General features: G+C 49.6%; 6 protein-coding genes and 3 non-coding genes across 9 annotated transcripts; 4 read left to right on the plus strand and 5 right to left on the minus strand.

Annotated features, from left to right (window-relative positions):
• Nucleotides 1-301: 301 nt before the first annotated feature.
• UREG_04861 (uncharacterized protein) lies at nucleotides 302-2,088 on the plus strand (the record flags this gene model as incomplete). The annotated part of the gene is made up of 3 exons (XM_002584126.1): nucleotides 302-447; nucleotides 537-1,750; nucleotides 1,805-2,088. The coding sequence occupies 3 exons, from the start codon at nucleotides 302-304 to the stop codon at nucleotides 2,086-2,088; spliced, it is 1,644 nt and encodes a 547-aa protein (XP_002584172.1).
• A 1,586-nt stretch (nucleotides 2,089-3,674) lies between these two features.
• On the minus strand, nucleotides 3,675-5,332 carry UREG_04862 (nonsense-mediated mRNA decay protein 3; the record flags this gene model as incomplete). Its single annotated transcript, XM_002584127.1, has 2 exons — nucleotides 3,675-5,205; nucleotides 5,262-5,332. 2 exons carry the CDS (start codon nucleotides 5,330-5,332, stop codon nucleotides 3,675-3,677), a joined length of 1,602 nt encoding a protein of 533 aa, XP_002584173.1.
• Nucleotides 5,333-5,690: 358 nt separating this feature from the next.
• Nucleotides 5,691-7,880, plus strand: UREG_04863 (uncharacterized protein; the record flags this gene model as incomplete). Its single annotated transcript, XM_002584128.1, has 1 exon — nucleotides 5,691-7,880. One exon carries the CDS (start codon nucleotides 5,691-5,693, stop codon nucleotides 7,878-7,880), a length of 2,190 nt encoding a protein of 729 aa, XP_002584174.1.
• Nucleotides 7,881-8,162: 282 nt separating this feature from the next.
• UREG_08032 lies at nucleotides 8,163-8,234 on the plus strand. The gene has a single exon. It is a non-coding gene; the product is annotated as a tRNA-Ala (tRNA).
• Nucleotides 8,235-8,449: 215 nt separating this feature from the next.
• UREG_07996 lies at nucleotides 8,450-8,522 on the minus strand. Its single transcript has one exon. It is a non-coding gene; the product is annotated as a tRNA-Ala (tRNA).
• A 679-nt stretch (nucleotides 8,523-9,201) lies between these two features.
• UREG_08041 lies at nucleotides 9,202-9,273 on the minus strand. The gene has a single exon. It is a non-coding gene; the product is annotated as a tRNA-Ala (tRNA).
• A 1,009-nt stretch (nucleotides 9,274-10,282) lies between these two features.
• UREG_04864 (uncharacterized protein) lies at nucleotides 10,283-11,752 on the plus strand (the record flags this gene model as incomplete). Its single annotated transcript, XM_002584129.1, has 3 exons — nucleotides 10,283-10,340; nucleotides 10,414-11,721; nucleotides 11,748-11,752. The coding sequence occupies 3 exons, from the start codon at nucleotides 10,283-10,285 to the stop codon at nucleotides 11,750-11,752; spliced, it is 1,371 nt and encodes a 456-aa protein (XP_002584175.1).
• Nucleotides 11,753-12,263: 511 nt separating this feature from the next.
• Nucleotides 12,264-13,542, minus strand: UREG_04865 (mitochondrial carrier protein LEU5; the record flags this gene model as incomplete). Its single annotated transcript, XM_002584130.1, has 2 exons — nucleotides 12,264-13,262; nucleotides 13,342-13,542. The coding sequence occupies 2 exons, from the start codon at nucleotides 13,540-13,542 to the stop codon at nucleotides 12,264-12,266; spliced, it is 1,200 nt and encodes a 399-aa protein (XP_002584176.1).
• Nucleotides 13,543-14,314: 772 nt separating this feature from the next.
• Nucleotides 14,315-16,775, minus strand: UREG_04866 (uncharacterized protein; the record flags this gene model as incomplete). The annotated part of the gene is made up of 2 exons (XM_002584131.1): nucleotides 14,315-15,380; nucleotides 15,448-16,775. The coding sequence occupies 2 exons, from the start codon at nucleotides 16,773-16,775 to the stop codon at nucleotides 14,315-14,317; spliced, it is 2,394 nt and encodes a 797-aa protein (XP_002584177.1).
• Between the last annotated feature and the right edge of the window lie 479 nt (nucleotides 16,776-17,254).

Here is a 17,254-nt window from a genome sequence, read left to right on the forward strand (position 1 = left end):
GCTATCCGAGCCTCGAGGCCGGGCTTTGGTGCCAGACCGGGGGCCCGTCGACCATCCTTCAGACTCTGACTTTCAAGGATTGACGCCTGTGCAACTCGAAAGACAAGCAACCACAGACAACGTGCAGCTGACCATATCTCATTGGCCTTGTCCTCACTATCGAGCGGCCTCCGCGTCGATCGCGGGATTGAAAGGCGAAGCGATGACCCCCATATCAAGCAAATGATCCAGCAAACCACCAAACACCCGTCGTATTGGTCGACTGTCCGTAGTTCGAGCAGTCGGGCTCTGGGACACAACGATGAAGTTTTCTCTACAAATCCTCGTCCTGCTTACTGCCGCAATATGGAGTCATGGTGCCGCCGGCGAGCAGGAAGCATGGCAGGACGACCAAGATGATCTCGCCGAAGCCTGTCCAGACTACACGGAATACGCAGCACGGAAACAGTGAGCTTCAGCCCCCTCTTTTACATGGTTTCTTTGGCGGCTATTATGAGCTTTCATTTTCGTATACCGCTGACACTGTCGTGTTTTAGCCCTCCGTACAGCGAGGGGCCCCTTAAGCTTCCCTTCCAGCGGCCTGCCAGTGTCTGTCGGACTTTCACCTCACCGTACGTCGAGAAAGTGATTGAAGACATTACCACTCGAATGGTCGATAAGGACCTCGCCCGGATATTCCAAAACGCATTTCCCAATACATTAGATACGACGGTACGCTGGCATGTTAATGGCAGCGAACCGACAAAGAAATCAAAGAAAAAGAAGAGCGTCGCGCCTGCAGCCTGGGAAGGTCCGCAATCATTTATCGTGACAGGAGATATCAATGCAGAGTGGCTCCGGGACTCCACAAACCAGCTAGCACAATACCAGGTACTGTCGAAGAAGGATCCCAACATCAAGAACTTGATCCTTGGGGCTATAAACACCCAGGCGGAATTTGTTATTCAATCTCCATATTGCAATGCTTTCCAGCCGCCACCTCCCAGCAAATTGCCTCCAACAAGCAACGGCCAAGACGACACAGTACATCCGGCTTATGAACCATCTGTCGTTTTTGAATGTAAATATGAACTTGACTCTCTCGCGAACTTCTTGTCGCTTGGAAATCAGTTCTATGAAAATAGCGGATCCGACGCCTTTATCACGCAGAGATGGTACCAAGCCTTGGATACTGTGCTGAAGGTGGTCGAAGCGCAGTCTCAGTCCACATTCGATGAATCTGGGAGATATGTGGGCAACGAATACACCTTTCAACGAACGACTAATGCTGGCACGGAGACGCTGAATCTACGTGGGATTGGAAACCCATTGAACAGCGAGACAGGCTTAGTCCGTAGTGCTTTTCGCCCTAGTGACGATGCGAGTATCATGGGGTTCTTCATTCCCGCTAATGCGATGATGTCCGTGGAATTAAAACGGACTGCGGACACTCTTCAAAAGGCTGGTGGAAAGACTGACTTGATTGACCAACTTCGTCGGTTATCTAAAAGGATTGAACAAGGTGTCTGGGAGCATGGAGTGGTCAAGCACAAAACTTATGGCGACGTGTTTGCCTTTGAAGTCGATGGCTATGGCTCCCACATTTTGATGGACGATGCGAATCTCCCGTCGTTACTCTCCCTTCCGCTACTCGGATTCCTTGATCAAAATGACAAAATATACCAGAATACGCGAAAGATGATCTTGTCAAAGAACGGGAACCCCTACTACCTGACGGGATCTGCTTTCCATGGGATCGGTGGTCCGCATAGTTAGTGATCTTTCAGACTTTATCAGAGGGCAAGCAAGCTGACAGAATATATAGTTGGTGTCCAAAACGCCTGGCCTATGTCTGTCCTTGTACGTGCTCGTACAGCCGACAATGACGAAGAAATCACAGAGTCCATCAATATGGTCCGTGATTCCAGCCTTTTGGGTCTCATCCATGAAAGTGTGAACGTGAACCGCATCAGCCAGTATACTCGCAGCTGGTTTGCTTGGGCCAACAGTGTTTTTGCACAAACCATTCTCGATCTTGCGGCGAGGAAACCTCATTTAATCTTCGGAGAAAATGCGAATCCGTACAGAGTGGCTGATATCGAACTTTGAATAGTCGACACGCTAAGCCGTGGGGGATGTCCACCAGCCGTTAAAGGTCACCTTGCATGTACTTTATGTTTGACGTAACTATGGGCTATTGTATGCTACATGGTTGAGGATAGGGTGGATAGGTGTTGCGGCGCTTATATTCTCAATATCTTCGCATACAGAGCGTTAGATAGCTTGTAATATTATTCAATATCGTCTTCTCCAGTTTGCTGTGTTTGCATTGATAAGATGGTGGAGCACGGACCACCATATCCCGTCAACATTTTTGAGCGCATCTTCCACTGTGTCAATCGAAGCGCGAAAACAGCCAGTTTTCACAAGAGAATCATGTCAACACGCAAGCGGACAGATTTTTGGGATGTTCCATCTAGCGAAGGAGAAGACGATGACGCTGGCTACGACTCCGAAGCCGTCGAACAATCAAAGGGACGGAGCACCAGCAGAACGATACCCTCGAAACTGCGACGGCCGTCAAAACGCCGAAAACTTTCTCTTCCCGAACCGGGAGACGATAGTGATGGTGAGCTCGATGCTGCAAGCGAACCGGAGGCTTCTGATATTGGATCTGGCAAAGAAGTGCAAGACAAAGGGACCGATGCAGAACCAGAGCCAATCGACTCGGCGAACGAATCCGCACCTGCGGCGGCGCCAGCAATGACGACGAACAAGTTAACACCTGCTACCGCCCCTCCGGAAAACGACAAACTCCTCTCCGCAACGAATCCGAGGTTAAAAGCCCCTAAGAAGAATAAGACTGGCGTAATCTATCTATCATCGCTACCTCCCTACCTCAAACCCTCCGCCCTCAAGTCCCTCCTCACCGCCCGCGGATTCGGGCCTATAACAAGGGTATTCCTTACTCCAAACATCAACGCTTCCGGCGCTGCGAGACGTGCCAACAAACGTCGCACATACTCCGACGGGTGGGTGGAATTTGCGTCCAAACGCACGGCGAAGATATGCGCCGAGACCCTCAATGCAACGATCGTGGGCGGGAAAAAAGGTGGATGGTATCATGATGACGTGTGGAATATGAAGTATCTGCGGGGTTTCAAGTGGGAGGATTTGATGGAGCAGGTGCAGAGGGAGAGAAGAGAGGCGGAGGCTCGAAGGAGGATTGAGGATGCGAGGGCGAGAAAGGAGGAGAAGATGTTTTTGGCGGGAGTGGAGCAAGGGAAAGTGGTTGAGGGTATTAGAAAGAAACGAGAAGAGAAGGAGAAGAAGCTGGGCGCTGGTGCTGATGAGGGAACAAGGCTGGAAAAGCCGAGAAGAGTGTTTAGGCAAAACGAGGTTAAAGACAGGGAAAAGGATGGTACAAGAAAGGACAAGGTGGACGTCAATGTGCAGAGGGTTCTTGCTAAGATCTTCTAAGCAGGATAGACTACGATTTGAAGTGGAATCGGTGGAGGATGGTTTCCATTGGATTGCATATTTATAACCAAGTTCGTTTATAGCGTGCATTGAAAAGGATTTGGTGGTATGGGTTAGACTGGAAATTCAATCTATCCCCTACTATTTATTTTCATCAATGATTAAAACGGAACCCAAGATAAGGATTCGCGCATATGTCACATATACCAGCGTGGCTATTGCTGATTATCCTCCATGTTGAGTTCCTCAAACTCGTCGAGCAACTCATCCATATTGATCTTTGGCACACCATCATCGTCATCATCCTCGTTGTCTTCATCATCAACGTTCATCTCCACATCACCCATTTGATCAGGATGAGTGTTCTGTTTCCGTGTTTGTTTCGCCTTGTACAACGCCAACGTGCTCCTCAGCTCCGTATCCTCCTCAATATCACGCAAGAACAATTCGAAATCTTCTTCCAACCTATTTTGGTTTTGTTGTCTGTTAGAAGACGATGACGGTTCTTCTTCATCACGGTCCAAGCGCTTCAAACGCCAGTTGCGGGCCTTATTCTTCTTCTTCCTAGGATAATGTTTCTTAACGAGTACAACGTCGGGAATCATGGAGCTGTAGGTGCTGTTTTGTTCCAGAGCTTCGTAGTTTTCGTCATTGAAATTGGTACCTGTTATGTGGTATCCCATGACTGAATCTCCCGGATGCAGTACGCCCCCGAGATGAGTACGGGTGAAGTAGGTTGTGTCGTTTGAACCCAGATCCGAAGCTCTTGCAACTGTAGCTTCCGCAAGATAGAAACGGCCGCTGGACTGGCCAATCGGTTCGATATCCATGACGATGAATTCCACCAATTCCTGAACATCGGCAATATTTTTGAATGGCGATCTCCAGTAGATTGGAGCGGGAACGTCAGCTGTTTGGAGCGTATTCGGATCTAAAAGGTTCACAGAGGTCCCAACGCGGTAGCAGAGAGTGAGAGGCGAAATATTGCCTAACGACCTCGCCAGCTTTATCGGCAGAGCAACAAGGTCATCCTTGCAGATGGGTATTAATTCGACAGAGAATGAGATTTTGTAGGACTTGGTTGAAGTGTGGATATCCATAGAAATCAGTTGCTGAGATTTCTTCACCCGGACCGGAGCGACTGACGACAAAAAGTCGACTAATTTTTCTGCATGGTTTCGCTGGGAAAAGAAAAAGTCTAGACCGTCCTTGACCTCCTTGATGTTTATCGTATCTTTATGGGCGCCGTGCTTTAGTATAAGCTGTTCCAGGTGGAGAAAGGTTCTCTTGTGAGGCACTTTCTGTCGAACCTGCACCGAAGCACGCCATGTATTGGCTGTATACGACTTTGCACATTCTGGGCATTGCTGGGATGCAACGACGTATTCCACTTCAAACGTTTGTTGCAATATTGTACCCTGGAGGGCCTCTTGTTGAATGGTTATCTTCACTTTGATCCGTTTCGAGTGCGGTTCTGTCCACAAGAAGCTCGCGTCGATTATCCGGACTTTCGACAAACCCCTCAGTTTTCGAAGACATAGCGCGAGGAGCTCTCTCGACTCTAGCGAAGCGCTGATCCATTGACTCGGAGGTTGTAGCCATCTCTCACAGTCTTTGCACATATGTAACGTAGCTTCGCGCTGGATCCCCTCGGAGATATCGATGGTCAGTTTAATACAATCCTCGCAAAGCGCACCCGCTGCTGTGGTTCCATCGATAGGGGCACCACAGTTGCAACAAAGAATCCTATAAACGAATCAGCATCAAAATCTCAGAAGCCGGAAAAATGTGGGAGCACAAACGTTGCGGTTTGCTGTTGCGGCTGAAATGAAACCGGTTCAAAGGACACCGGAGTGTCCAGGTCCATCGACATATTGACGACTTAGTGCTTTAAATCCCGAAAAAAGGCCAAACACCGTCGAACCACGCGGGAGATATAATCAACTCTCTCGAGACAGACGTGCTCTCTGGTTCCTGTCCTTGATATATATAGCGATGCAGAGGGGCAAAATATCTTGCTATCAAAATTCTTATCGCCTGTTTGCTCTGTTTGCACTAAGTGGCTGACTAACAGCTCAGTGCTGAGTCAGCTTCCCTTCAGCCATCCGCAAACGGAAACTACCTGGCAATCCATTAAAAAACCTTTTTAGCCGCCGCCTCTCGCTCGCCCGGTCCGTCGCTTTCATCTCGCCAAAGCCAACACTCGCCGTCGCAGTGGGCTCAGTCTCACGATGAACCGAATCATGCTTAGAGGCATCCAATGCTATGGTTGTCGAAGCCACGTTATTCAATCTTTTCTGGCAATCGCCGACATTACATTTCCTGCACCTCTTTACCACAAGCCTTATACGCGATCTCACCTGCAGCACCAGAGCAGCTTCTCTTCGCTACATGGCCAATCCTTTCGCGGACAGTCTGTGGCCCACAGTACATCTTCCAGAGACCCGCTGGAGGACAATGGGACAGAACAACATCCAGACTCCGCAAGTCATCAATCTAATGAACATGTGCCTTGGTATCTAAGAGAAGAGTCATCAGAGGTCCCTCCTCATCCACTTGGCTCAAGGCAATCGATACCTCCTCTACCGGATAACCCACCCCCGATATTGGAAGGCCTTTTGCAGCATATATCCGTCGACATTGGCCTCGACGACCTTTCTTTACTAGATTTGCGGAGTCGCAACCCACCTCCTGCTCTTGGAGCAAACCTGATCATGATTATCGGCACCGCTCGCAGTGTAAAGCACCTGAATGTAGCTGCTGATCGATTGTGCCGTTGGTTAAGAAGCACCCACAAGCTCCACCCTACTGCAGACGGTCTGTTGGGCAGAAACGAGTTAAAGATCAAACTGCGAAGAAAGGCTCGTCGGGCGAAACTCTCTAGCAATGCCGGATCTGCGTTCGATGAGAAGGACGACGGAATCATAACAGGCTGGATATGTGTGAATGTCGGGTCCGTGGAGAATGGAAAGGCAGCCGCAACAGAACAAAAGCAGGATTTCGTTGGATTTGGAAGCGTCGCGGATGGTGCTCAAATCGTAGTGCAAATGCTTACCGAGGAGAAAAGAGCTGAGCTTGACCTGGAAGGTTTGTGGAGCGGAAATTTTCCTCCACGATCAGCCAGCGAAATCAGAATGTTTGAGCAACATTTTGAAGCATTTGCTGAAAAAGCAGTTGCTGAGGCGGCAAATGGAAGGGCAGCACACCGCGATCCTAGGGGTGTACGCGGGACGGGTTCCGGCATGGATCATGGACAAAGAAGAGGTTTACACACAATCCGTCGTGTCCCTAATATCAGTGTTGAGGCAGCTGTTCTCGGCCCTGCCTTTATACCCCGGCAAGGAGCAACCGTACAGCAAGAACCACGTTTAGGCCCCGCTCCCAGTGTACCGCCCAAAGCTTCGAAGCCACTGAACTTGTCCCCCGAAACTGCATCTTTGCTTCATCATCTGACCCAAGTACCGAAGGATGATGCAATTCGTGAGCTCGGGTCAGGCCCACAGGATTTAACCTCGACTTTATTTCTGCGCCTGTTTCAAGAAGCTTTATCAAATGCTGAGCAAAATCCCGATGCCCATATTCTTGCAAAGCTGGAATTAATCCGCGTTGCTGTCACGTTACAACATCCTCATTATAGCAAAACGGATCTGTTCGATGCGTTCAAAGAATTCGCGGCGTCAGGGTACGATATATCAGAATCCCAAGCCTTGAAAACGGTCAAAGCTCTACTTTCTTTTGCCGAAAACGATCCCGATGGTTCTCATACTGCCAAGCGTGTCTCTCGATCTGACATTGATCTAGCGCTCAAAGTGCTGAACCATATGAGCCTGCGTGGTATGGATATTCTCAGCCGTGAGGTTTTCTCCATGCTGTACACCGCATCTGGTTTTCAAGTTCCTGTCCGTCCAGTCAACGAAAATCCCAGTCCTAGTTCCATTGAAACAGAAACATCCATCCCTGTATCCGCAGAAGAGTTCGATGAAGTGCGCCTTGTCCAAGATCGGTTGCGTAAAATCATGGATGCCTTTGACGTGAAATTCGGGCCAGACCAGTTTCTGACCTTGTTGCGGTTCCATTTTCACCATGGGAATTATGATCAATTTTGGGCGATATGGCGCAAGATGTCTCTGCTGCAACTCCCTCGCTCCAAGGAGTTTTATGTCCTACTATTCCGTTTACACGCTGAGAGGGGTAACCAGAAGAGGGCTGCAGAATGCTTATCGTCATGGGTCCCTATGATGGCGCGGGAGCAACCAGCTGTTGCGATCGATGCCGATGTGGCACGTGTGATTATGGCATGCCTACTCGTGGCCGATCCGGATGTCAAACAGAGAGCTGATAACGGCGATCCTGGCGAGTACCCAAGTCTTTGGGATAGATGTTGGAACGTCCTAGTTGCGAGCAAGGCGACCCAGGGATAAATCCCTTTCTCAATGTATCAATATTTAACAAAAGCTCTTCTCTGGCGATATCCCCAGGTGTTATCGGTTTGTTTGATTGTTTCAGGAACATGTACTGTCATTTTGCCATTTGATTTCGAGCCTGTAAATGTATAACAGTTTGAGTGAAGGGAATGTGGTTAATCTAGTCAAAGCGATCTCCAGAAAATACTTATTCCAGAATGGTGCTTAATCAACCTTGCTTTCTCTCTGTGACTTTTAGCTTATCAGGGCAAAGCAGTCATCCGACCACAGATCTTGATTGGGGTCATGGTCTAGGGGTATGACATTCCCTTAGCATGGGAGAGATCCGGGGTTCGATTCCCCGTGACTCCAGGGTCTACTTTTTGCTTATTCGAAAGAATATCGAATTTTTTTGGTTTAGGCCTTTGCGGCAAATACAGCAGATATTCTTTGGAAGCATGTAGAATAAAGGCTGCTTAAATCCCACACTGTATCATTTCTTCTGAAGTCCTCTTGAGACAAAGTTCTCGTCGGGAGCAAAAAAAAAAATAACTGGATCATCTCCGGCAAAACCAAAAAGATAACGCTGGAGTCACGGGGAATCGAACCCCGGATCTCTCCCCATGCTAAGGGAATGTCATACCCCTAGACCATGACCCCATTTTACGTAATATGACGAACCGGCTGCTAAACTTACCTATCTCAGCATGTGAAGATGCACAAGAGAAGGACCGAGATTCGCCAGCAACGCCGTTTTCATTGAAGCTTTTGATTCCGAGGGTAGCCTGAGATAAATGCTCCTATTCGTGTTCTCAATCTGTGCCTCATACTCGGGTAATTGTTGCGTGTGATCGCAGGTCTGCTAAATTATAGTATCAGAAGCTGCTTCCGCCGAGACTTCTCCTTCATCTTCTCCGCCACTGTCAAAGATCTGAGGTTCGGTGAGGCCTTCTTGGGGGCTGAAACGCTTTTGTTCCTTCAGAAAAGCCGGTATCTCACAGATCGAATCAATACCACAAGGCACCGCTACCCTGTTCTTCTAGCCTTAGCTGGGCCTTCAATGGCGACTGGATGTTCTGAGCATGTTATCTATGCATCCCGCTTTGTGACGGCCCCATTTTCCCTTTGCGCCGGGAGTGAATTGAACACTTTTTCCGAGGGTCTTCGTTCCCTTTGAAATTCCCGGCAATGCCTGCATGAGATGCAAATAATACAAACATTAGGTTCTGGCCAATGACATGCAGTGGAATTCCGCACTGCGAAAACGGATATCTCCACCAGAAAACCAGAAGCAATCAAAACGAGATCCTCCCGACAGTCGAGAGGAGCAAAAAGCTTCTGGAGTCGCGGGGAATCGAACCCCGGATCTCTCCCATGCTAAGGGAATGTCATACCACTAGACCACGACCCCAATTTCCGAGGTCAAAATCTGATCTGGTGAAATCTCAGAAGCACAATCTTGGGCTGGGATGGGCAATATATCGTGCTGTTGTCTCATTCTCTCAAGCGTAGCTGAGCTGAATGTCGTGCCGCTGATCACCGCCTTATTGTGGGCGTCCCAATGAGCTGGTTGCCAAGGGATAAAGCTCATCAGAGATAGGCAACGTAGTAGAACGGATCATTCATATATGCCGCCGAAAAGGTAGGTAAGGGATTCTCCCAGTCCTTCTGCTTCAACCAGGTCACACGGCTGGGTTTTTGCATTTGCCAGGAGCAGGGCCTTAATCACTATGCCTAGGTGAGCGCAGAGGCTATCACTCTTCCGGGCTTCCTTGGTTTGGGGGACATTTATAGCCAGGGTACCCGGGCAGCTCGCCAAACTCGGAAAGATTCCACTATCCAGCTAGTCGTGTCTCTTCCAAACAAGATGTTTGCTGTGAGCTCCAAAAAGGCCGACAGTCACGTTCTACCGCGAGATTTTGTCCTGACAAGGGGGCTGTCCATTGTGGAATGCCACAAGGCGCTGGTAGGAACTTTCGCATAGACAGCAGCTTAGGGAGTGTAGTTGGCCATTTGGATGAATCTCGAATGCTTTCCATAGCGTAAACCTCGAGTTCCACTTTGGAAGCGGGATTCACTGGCGCAAGGTTAACGTCTCTGCGTCCAACCCGCGTTGGCTGAGGATGCGGCTAGGATTAGCAGCGATATCTATCTCCGTAATGTATCTAGAGGTAAGAGTTGGAGATGAAGCTGGCCGTGCGAGTTGGAGGAGAAGCGCAGTACGGAGTAGAGAGGTGAGTCAAGAGGTCAGGCCTGTGAAGTTGTTCCGTCACTAGTCATAGTTAACTAGTTGCCGCGGCTCAAGCAAGGATGCCACTCAAATCGGCTGCTGAGAAGCATCGCCAACTCCCAGCAGTTCAGAGAGGCTCAGTTCTTTTTTTTTTCTGTTAGCAGATGGATGAGAATGCTTCTCGGTCAAAATGGAATATATGAGCGCCCTCCAAAATGATTTTGACGACTTCAAGCCGTCGCTATTCGGTAAACCGCCCCCGAGCTGCTTCAACTCCTCCAGCCTGACCCATGCAAACAGCTAATATTTGACCCTTTCCAGAGCTCCTCTCTGAGCAGCAGCTATCAGCTCTCCTCCCGCCTTCTCTCCGCTATCTGCTTGCCGTCGCAACCCACCGCCATCCCCGCTACCTGCTCCGCATCCTCAACTCGTACGACGAAGTCTACGCATTATTATCCCTGCTGGTAGAAAGATACTACCTTCGAACCTTTGGCGGTTCCTTCACTGAGCACTTCTACTCCTTAAAGCGGGAGCGCGTGCTTGAAATAAAAAATGGCGAAATCCCACGAGCCCAATTGGGTGCTGCTGGACCTGTACGGGATACGTTGAAGTTGCGCAATTCGGATATATGGAGGAACCTAGCCGTGATGGTCGGATTGCCATATTTAAAGCGGAAGCTGGATGAAGGATATGACATCCACGCTGCTCCACAAGCGGCGTTGGCAATGGGAGGAGGCCCCAGATATAACCCAGCCGACGACCTACCGCATAACCCGACTGTTCGACAGAGGCTGATGTTCTACTATAAGTGGTTCTTGAGAAACGTCTATCCTTCGATAAACGCGGCATACTACTTTTCCATTTTGGCCTTCAATCTCGCCTACCTTTTTGACAATACGAAGTACTCATCTCCGTTCCTGTGGCTGATCCGAACCCGAATCCGACGATTGAGCTCAGCGGACCACCATGCCATTGCATTGGCAACTCAACCCCCATCACCCAGCACCGCTCACGCACGGCCTGGCGCAAGTCGCCTCGGCATGCTCAGCCCGCAGAATCTATATCCACAAGTTCTTGGCTCACTGAAATACCTCCTCCCAGTTTCCATCTTCGCCTTGAAGTTTCTCGAATGGTGGCACGCCAGTGATTTCTCCCGTCAATTGGCGCGTAAGGCGACAGAAGCCCTCGATCTCCCGGCACCGGTAGTGTCGGGTATGCCACCGCCGCCTTCATCCAAGCCTACACTCCCGTCGGCGTTAAAGGGCTCCGGCCAAAATAAACTGACGACTCTACCCACCAAAACACCACCCTCTACGTCTACGACCAAACGGCCTCAGCCACCCATTTCGTCGACATCCTACCTTCCCATCTTCACTATCCCACTTCCCCAACCAGAACCTTCCTCTCAAGATGCTCAAAACACATGCCCGATTTGCCTCCACCCTCTGGTCAACCCCACCGCATGTCAAACAGGCTATGTATTCTGTTACAGCTGCGTATTTCGCTGGTTAAACGGCGAGCATGATCGCCAACTCGACTTCATGAATGGCACCGGGGGTGAATGGGACGGTGATCCCGATGCCGAGGAAAACGGCCCGGAGGATAGTGGTAAAGGGCAGGGTGGGAAAGGTACGGACGCTGACTTGGCAGCGAAGAGTAGGGCTGGTAAATGGGAGAGTGGGAAAGGGCGGTGTCCAGTTACTGGAAGACGTGTACTCGGTGGTACTGAGGGGTTGAGACGAGTTCTTGTGTAGAAATTTATTTTTTAATTTGCGGGTTGGATTTGAATTGTTTGTACTGCAATTAGCTGGTTGTTCAAATGCAGACGTATGGAGTACTAGCTGGTGTATCACAAGCTATTCCAGCCACCTGTAAGTCTAGTAGTATATGTATGTGTGTATGTACTATATTTTTATATGTGCTGCTGTCTATCCAAAATATCGTACTGTAAAGGTGTATATATCCACACGAAGGAAGCTAATAAGAAAGCAGTCCGACCAGCCATTTTGAACGACAAAGGAATATCAATGCAACCCGAAGGTAGTCAACGCCGGAGACCTCTTCCCCAAGAGGTCCTTTGTGCATGAGAGCAACAAACAGCAAGAAACATAAAATCCAACAGGCCCGCCACAACACATTCAAGCACATGCAATGAACACGCACCAGCGTCTTTAGATGCCCAAATACCATTTTCCCCTCTCGTACACGAAGAAGCCCATCGCCACCATCGGAACAACTTTCATATATCCAATCGTCAACCCTACCCAGAACCCTCTAAATCCCCGCTCTATCCAAATCACCTTCGCCGTCTCCAAAATGGTCATCCGGTGGCCATCTCCCACCGCGCCAGCGACCTGCATTCTCCGCCGGATAACTTCAAACGGGTACGACGAGGTCTGGGAGACCAATCCGGAAAGCGCCCCAGAGAGCAATTCAGCAGATGCCTTTAGCTGAGCGCGATGGGAGCGTGGTTGCTCCTCACCGAAACGGGTGGGGCGCTCGGAGTCAGGGATGAGGGTGTAGGGTGCGAGGCTTGGGGAGCGGAGCCAGTCGCCGATGGTGTCGTGCGTAAGAAAGGATACTCCGGCATACGGAATCATGCCAACAATGGTGGGCCCAAAGCCACGGTAGAAATTCGATATTCCGCCTACCGGCGTGGATTGCTTTACAGCGGAAGAAACGGTTGATACCACGGCGGATGGGGATCCTTCTGCTACCGCTGCCGTGACTGAAGATGACGTGAAAGCGGCTCTTCCACTACTTTCATTGTAAATCTGTGAACAAATCCTTCTCAACGACGTTCTAGAGTGATGCTTCGTCTCAAACGCCAACCGTACTCGAATAAGCTCTAATGGGTATGTGCAGAAAACGGATGATACACCCGCCAGGCTGCCGCTTATTAGCCGGCGGAAAGGAGTTTCGTTTTTTTTGGTGGGTATTATGATGGCGCGAATCTGCTCATAGGCCAGGAATTTAATCGCAGCGTAGGGAAAAATACGAAGGAGCGTAGCGGAGTGTCCCTTGAATAACCCTCGGACACCCTCTTGTTGGTTTATCGACTTCATAGCAGCAGCAACACCGAACCAGCTGCCGGAGTATTTGGCAAATTGAGGGTTTGACGTTTGGAAAAGGATCTTGACTCTGTCTAATGGCCCGACCACAGTTTTTGCCTAAACCAAAGCGTATTGATGAGCAACCGTCTTATCATCCCCCACGAATAGGTAGTTCATTTGAAGGGACTTTACATACCGCACATCCGGCTAAACCCCCAGCCAGCCCGCTCCGTAGCAAGTAATCCAAGCTCCGCTTATCGACCTCTTTCGCAGCAGTGCTGCCATGGCTTCGCTGGCCCGACTGCATCATTTTACGCTCAACAGCATGTACGAGAGCACGCTGGTCCGCATCAGACGCCGCTGGCGTTTGGATACCGGTACTGTGAGACGTGATCATCGGGCCTCGGGAAGGTAGCCTCCTCAGTCAGCAAACCGCGGGCTGTCAGAGTATTGATGGGAAAGGATGAAGGAGGAAACGACAAGGCCAGCTTATCCGCATTGTCTAGGAGAGCAGCCGTCATTCAAAGAACGTTTGTCGTCTAAATCTGCATTCCACAATGGACAGCGCCGCCGCGAAAAGCGGTTTTTGGTGCGGTTGGTCGCGGGGAGAACAGGTCACGTGCACAATAACCATTTCGTCAGTATTAGTCAGCTGCAGAGGACGATGACTTTGCCGCTCGCGCTGTCATTGGCTGGGCGGCGGTTTAAGGTTTAGGCGCCGGCACCGAAAGCCGACAGAAGTTCCGAATGCACGTGAGCGCTGTTCGGCCGCTTATCTCCACGCAGTGCCGGCTTGATGCCACGTCGAGCATGTATCGTGTATGGAGTAATGCTAATATACCAAATCATACAATATCCAGGATAAACATGCAAGACAAATCCACGCCAGTCTATCACCTGCTGCAACTACCTGCAATCCTAAAAAATGACCCCTGGATGTAAACCACAAGCAAAAAGGCTTTCAAAAGCCATCAAGAACTCCCAACATGCAGTTTAGGATGCTTGCGCGCTTCGGACAAGAAAATAAACAAAAATCAACGTATCCCACCAAAAGAAAATAAAATAATCATTCCCGGTCATGGGCCTTCTTGACGCCAGCCAGCACGAACTCTATTCCCCTGAACCAATTGTTCGGAAATTCATTCCAAGCGCCAAGCAGGATTTGGCGACTAGAAGTTGTACCGCGTACCTTGTCTAGTCAGCGGTTTTCCCTGACGATTCATGACTTTGATATCTTTGGCATGGTCCATCGACCTCTTCGCTCTTTTCGCGGGGCGTTCTGCCTCAACATGCAAATGGCCATTGTCCCGCAACGCCGTTAGATTCTTCCATTTTAGGCAATGTAAGTTGCCGGGGTCAGCGTGCTTCTTGGTTCGTGTAGGCATTTTCGCTTGAGACTCCTCCTCGGACTCAGCTAACGACGCGGCCCCAGATAAATACTCCTTTCGGTTCTTCATATACTTGGCAATTTTATCCCTGTGGAGAAGAAGTTCTTTGCGTAGTTTCACCTCACGTACACCACGACTATCCAACCAATCGATAAGCTTGTCTAGATCCTGCGGATCATCGTAGTACCCCCATTCTTCGGCATTAAGAACGCCGGCTGGGCCTTCCTCCGATCGTTTGCGCTCCGCAACGGTCATGCCAAACTTCTTGACATATTGTTTACCCAATTCGCCGGGAAGATCAATAAACCCTTCTTGTTCGATTTTGTCAGGACCTTGAACCCATAACCTTCCATTGGCGTAACCCACAGACGCAGTGGAACTATTCGGAAGGCCCTCATACGGCATTCCGTTTCGTTCAAACCAATAGTATCGGTTCCAAAAACGATCTTTGCCAAGAACGCGAGTCCTAGGACAGTCCGCTTCACGAAGATCGTTATCAAGGACAGCTATGTCAGTTTCGTAAGATTGAACCTTGGCTTTCAGATCATCAATCTTCTTTAACACGCGTTGATACTGCTTTGACCCTTTCGGCAGCTTGGCAGCCTGTTCTTTGCGCACACGTTCCTCCTCCTGCCTTCGCTTGCGTTCGAGTTCTCTATCCGCCCCTCCGCGTAGCGATCGGCCTATATGGGACTCTTCTTCATCGGAGTCACCAGCAGCCTCAGATTCGTCTTCTGTCCCAAGTGCCTTTGTCTCCACCATTTCCTCAGAGTCTGGAGCAGGGGAAGGAGGCCGGTCTGGTTCAAGTTCTTTTCTCTCCTCATGCAGTTTTCTTAGTTCTTCGAGACTATCATTACGCTCAAGTCAATATTTGCGGGTCAAGAAGTCGGAATAGTTATTAAAATTGTACTTACGTGGCTTTACGTGCACGTTGCAATTCGATTTTCTCTTTGCGGAACTCCGTCATCTGGTTATTACATTCCTCGAGATAGTTTTTCATCGCTTTTGTCTCAACGGTGAGCATGCATATAATCTGGAGTGCTTGAACACGGAGATTTACATCGAGGGTGGAATACTGCAGGTGGGCGGTTTGTGCTGTAGGCTCAGCATCCAGAGGAGCAAGATGCGTCAGAATTTCGTCGCAGACCTTTTGTAATCGCGGTCTAGCTGATAGCCGATGTAAAAGGCCAACCATGACCACCTCCCAACCACCATTCTTGAAATCGCGCTTCCGCAGGCGATCAATCCAGCTATACTCTGCGATCATCTCAGCAGCTCGATGTATTTTAACATCAGCAGAGTTAGAACGGCTACGTGGGGGCGTCACTGTGTTAACAATCTCAACCCGTGCCATGGTACTTCTCGTTGCTCGCCTGGTAGGCTCGGGCTCTGGTTCGGGCTCAGGCTCAGGCTCGGATTCCTCCGCTTCTTCTTCAGACTCTTCGTCGGGAATGGCGGGCAGAGATATTTGGATGGCGCCCTCTTGATCTTTCTCGGAATTGACCAGTGTTTTCAACACCGCACAGTGAATCTCCACGAATAGTTCACAATTGATTTCATCTGAAGAAAAGCGCATTGCTTCGATAAAATCATCAAATGTGAACGAGTCGAGTTGAAATACTTCGCAGTATACATTCAGCGTATTCCAGGTCTCGAGGAGCGGTCCTACAGATTCTGGTTTTAGGCCAAGTCCAAGCTTCGTAGAAGCCTCGTCGCTAGTCAAAAAGTGTAAGCTTGGGCGCTTGGAGCCGTCCCCAGCTGGAGGTATATCGAGATCTTCAATAGGGTATTTGATCGGAGGGGGTGGCGGCGGAGAGGGGGGTAGTTTATTGATAACGACGGAAATTTCAGGAATGAAAGACATTCGGACATCTGATGAGGGTAGCACTTTGGGCTTATCGTTCTTGGGCAATCTAAAAGAAGGATTCCCGCTTAAAGATCGCCTATAAGCCTCGTACTGTTCTTCTTTTGCCTTGGCAAGCTCCTGTGGCGTTTTCGCTTTTTGACCCTTTGCCGATTGCTTCATCTGTGGCCGCTGAGAGGAAAAGAATCCAAATAGCTTTTCGTCCTCCTGCTTGTCGGCGGAGACCTTGGCTTTCTTCCCGGCCTTGTTTCCGTATTGAAGATGCTGTGGAACGTCGGTTACGATGTTATAGAACTCTGCAATATGTGGTTTGACCAGCCAAGGTGCACCGTTCCAGGACTCTCTGGAGACTGTGTTTTTTATGAATGATCTCAGCATTTGCTTGGTGAATATTTTCCGATCACGCGCCAAATGTTCGTCGTCGACCAAGGCTTCCTCGTCCTGGCGATTGATGAGCTTTACCAGATATCTTGATGAAGCTCTTCTTTCTAAAGTGCCGTCTGCTCGACGAATTTCCGGGAATCTCGCCTTCTCGCGAACGACGCCTTGTATTCGCGAACCATTCACAAGCAATACCGTTACCCGTTCGCCGGGGTAGAAGTCTTGTTTGAAATCCTGAAGAATATGTAAGTCGTGTGTCCGCTACAGCCATTCACAATTGGGTGGGTGAGTGTACCTCGTAAAGTTGGTCAACTGCATAGTAGTCCTGCGTTAGCACGTAACTGGACTGGAGCAACACACCGTGGTGCGCACCTACCAAGACTATCTATTCTCGAGACTGTGGAAAATTGCACTTTCCTCAAAACTGGCTCCCTTCAGGCCCTCGGGAAAAGGACTGTCGACTTCTCTTGAACCTT

Source organism: Uncinocarpus reesii, genomic scaffold (assembly GCF_000003515.1).
Source record: "Uncinocarpus reesii 1704 scaffold_3 genomic scaffold, whole genome shotgun sequence".
In the NCBI taxonomy this organism is placed as follows: domain Eukaryota; kingdom Fungi; phylum Ascomycota; class Eurotiomycetes; order Onygenales; family Onygenaceae; genus Uncinocarpus; species Uncinocarpus reesii.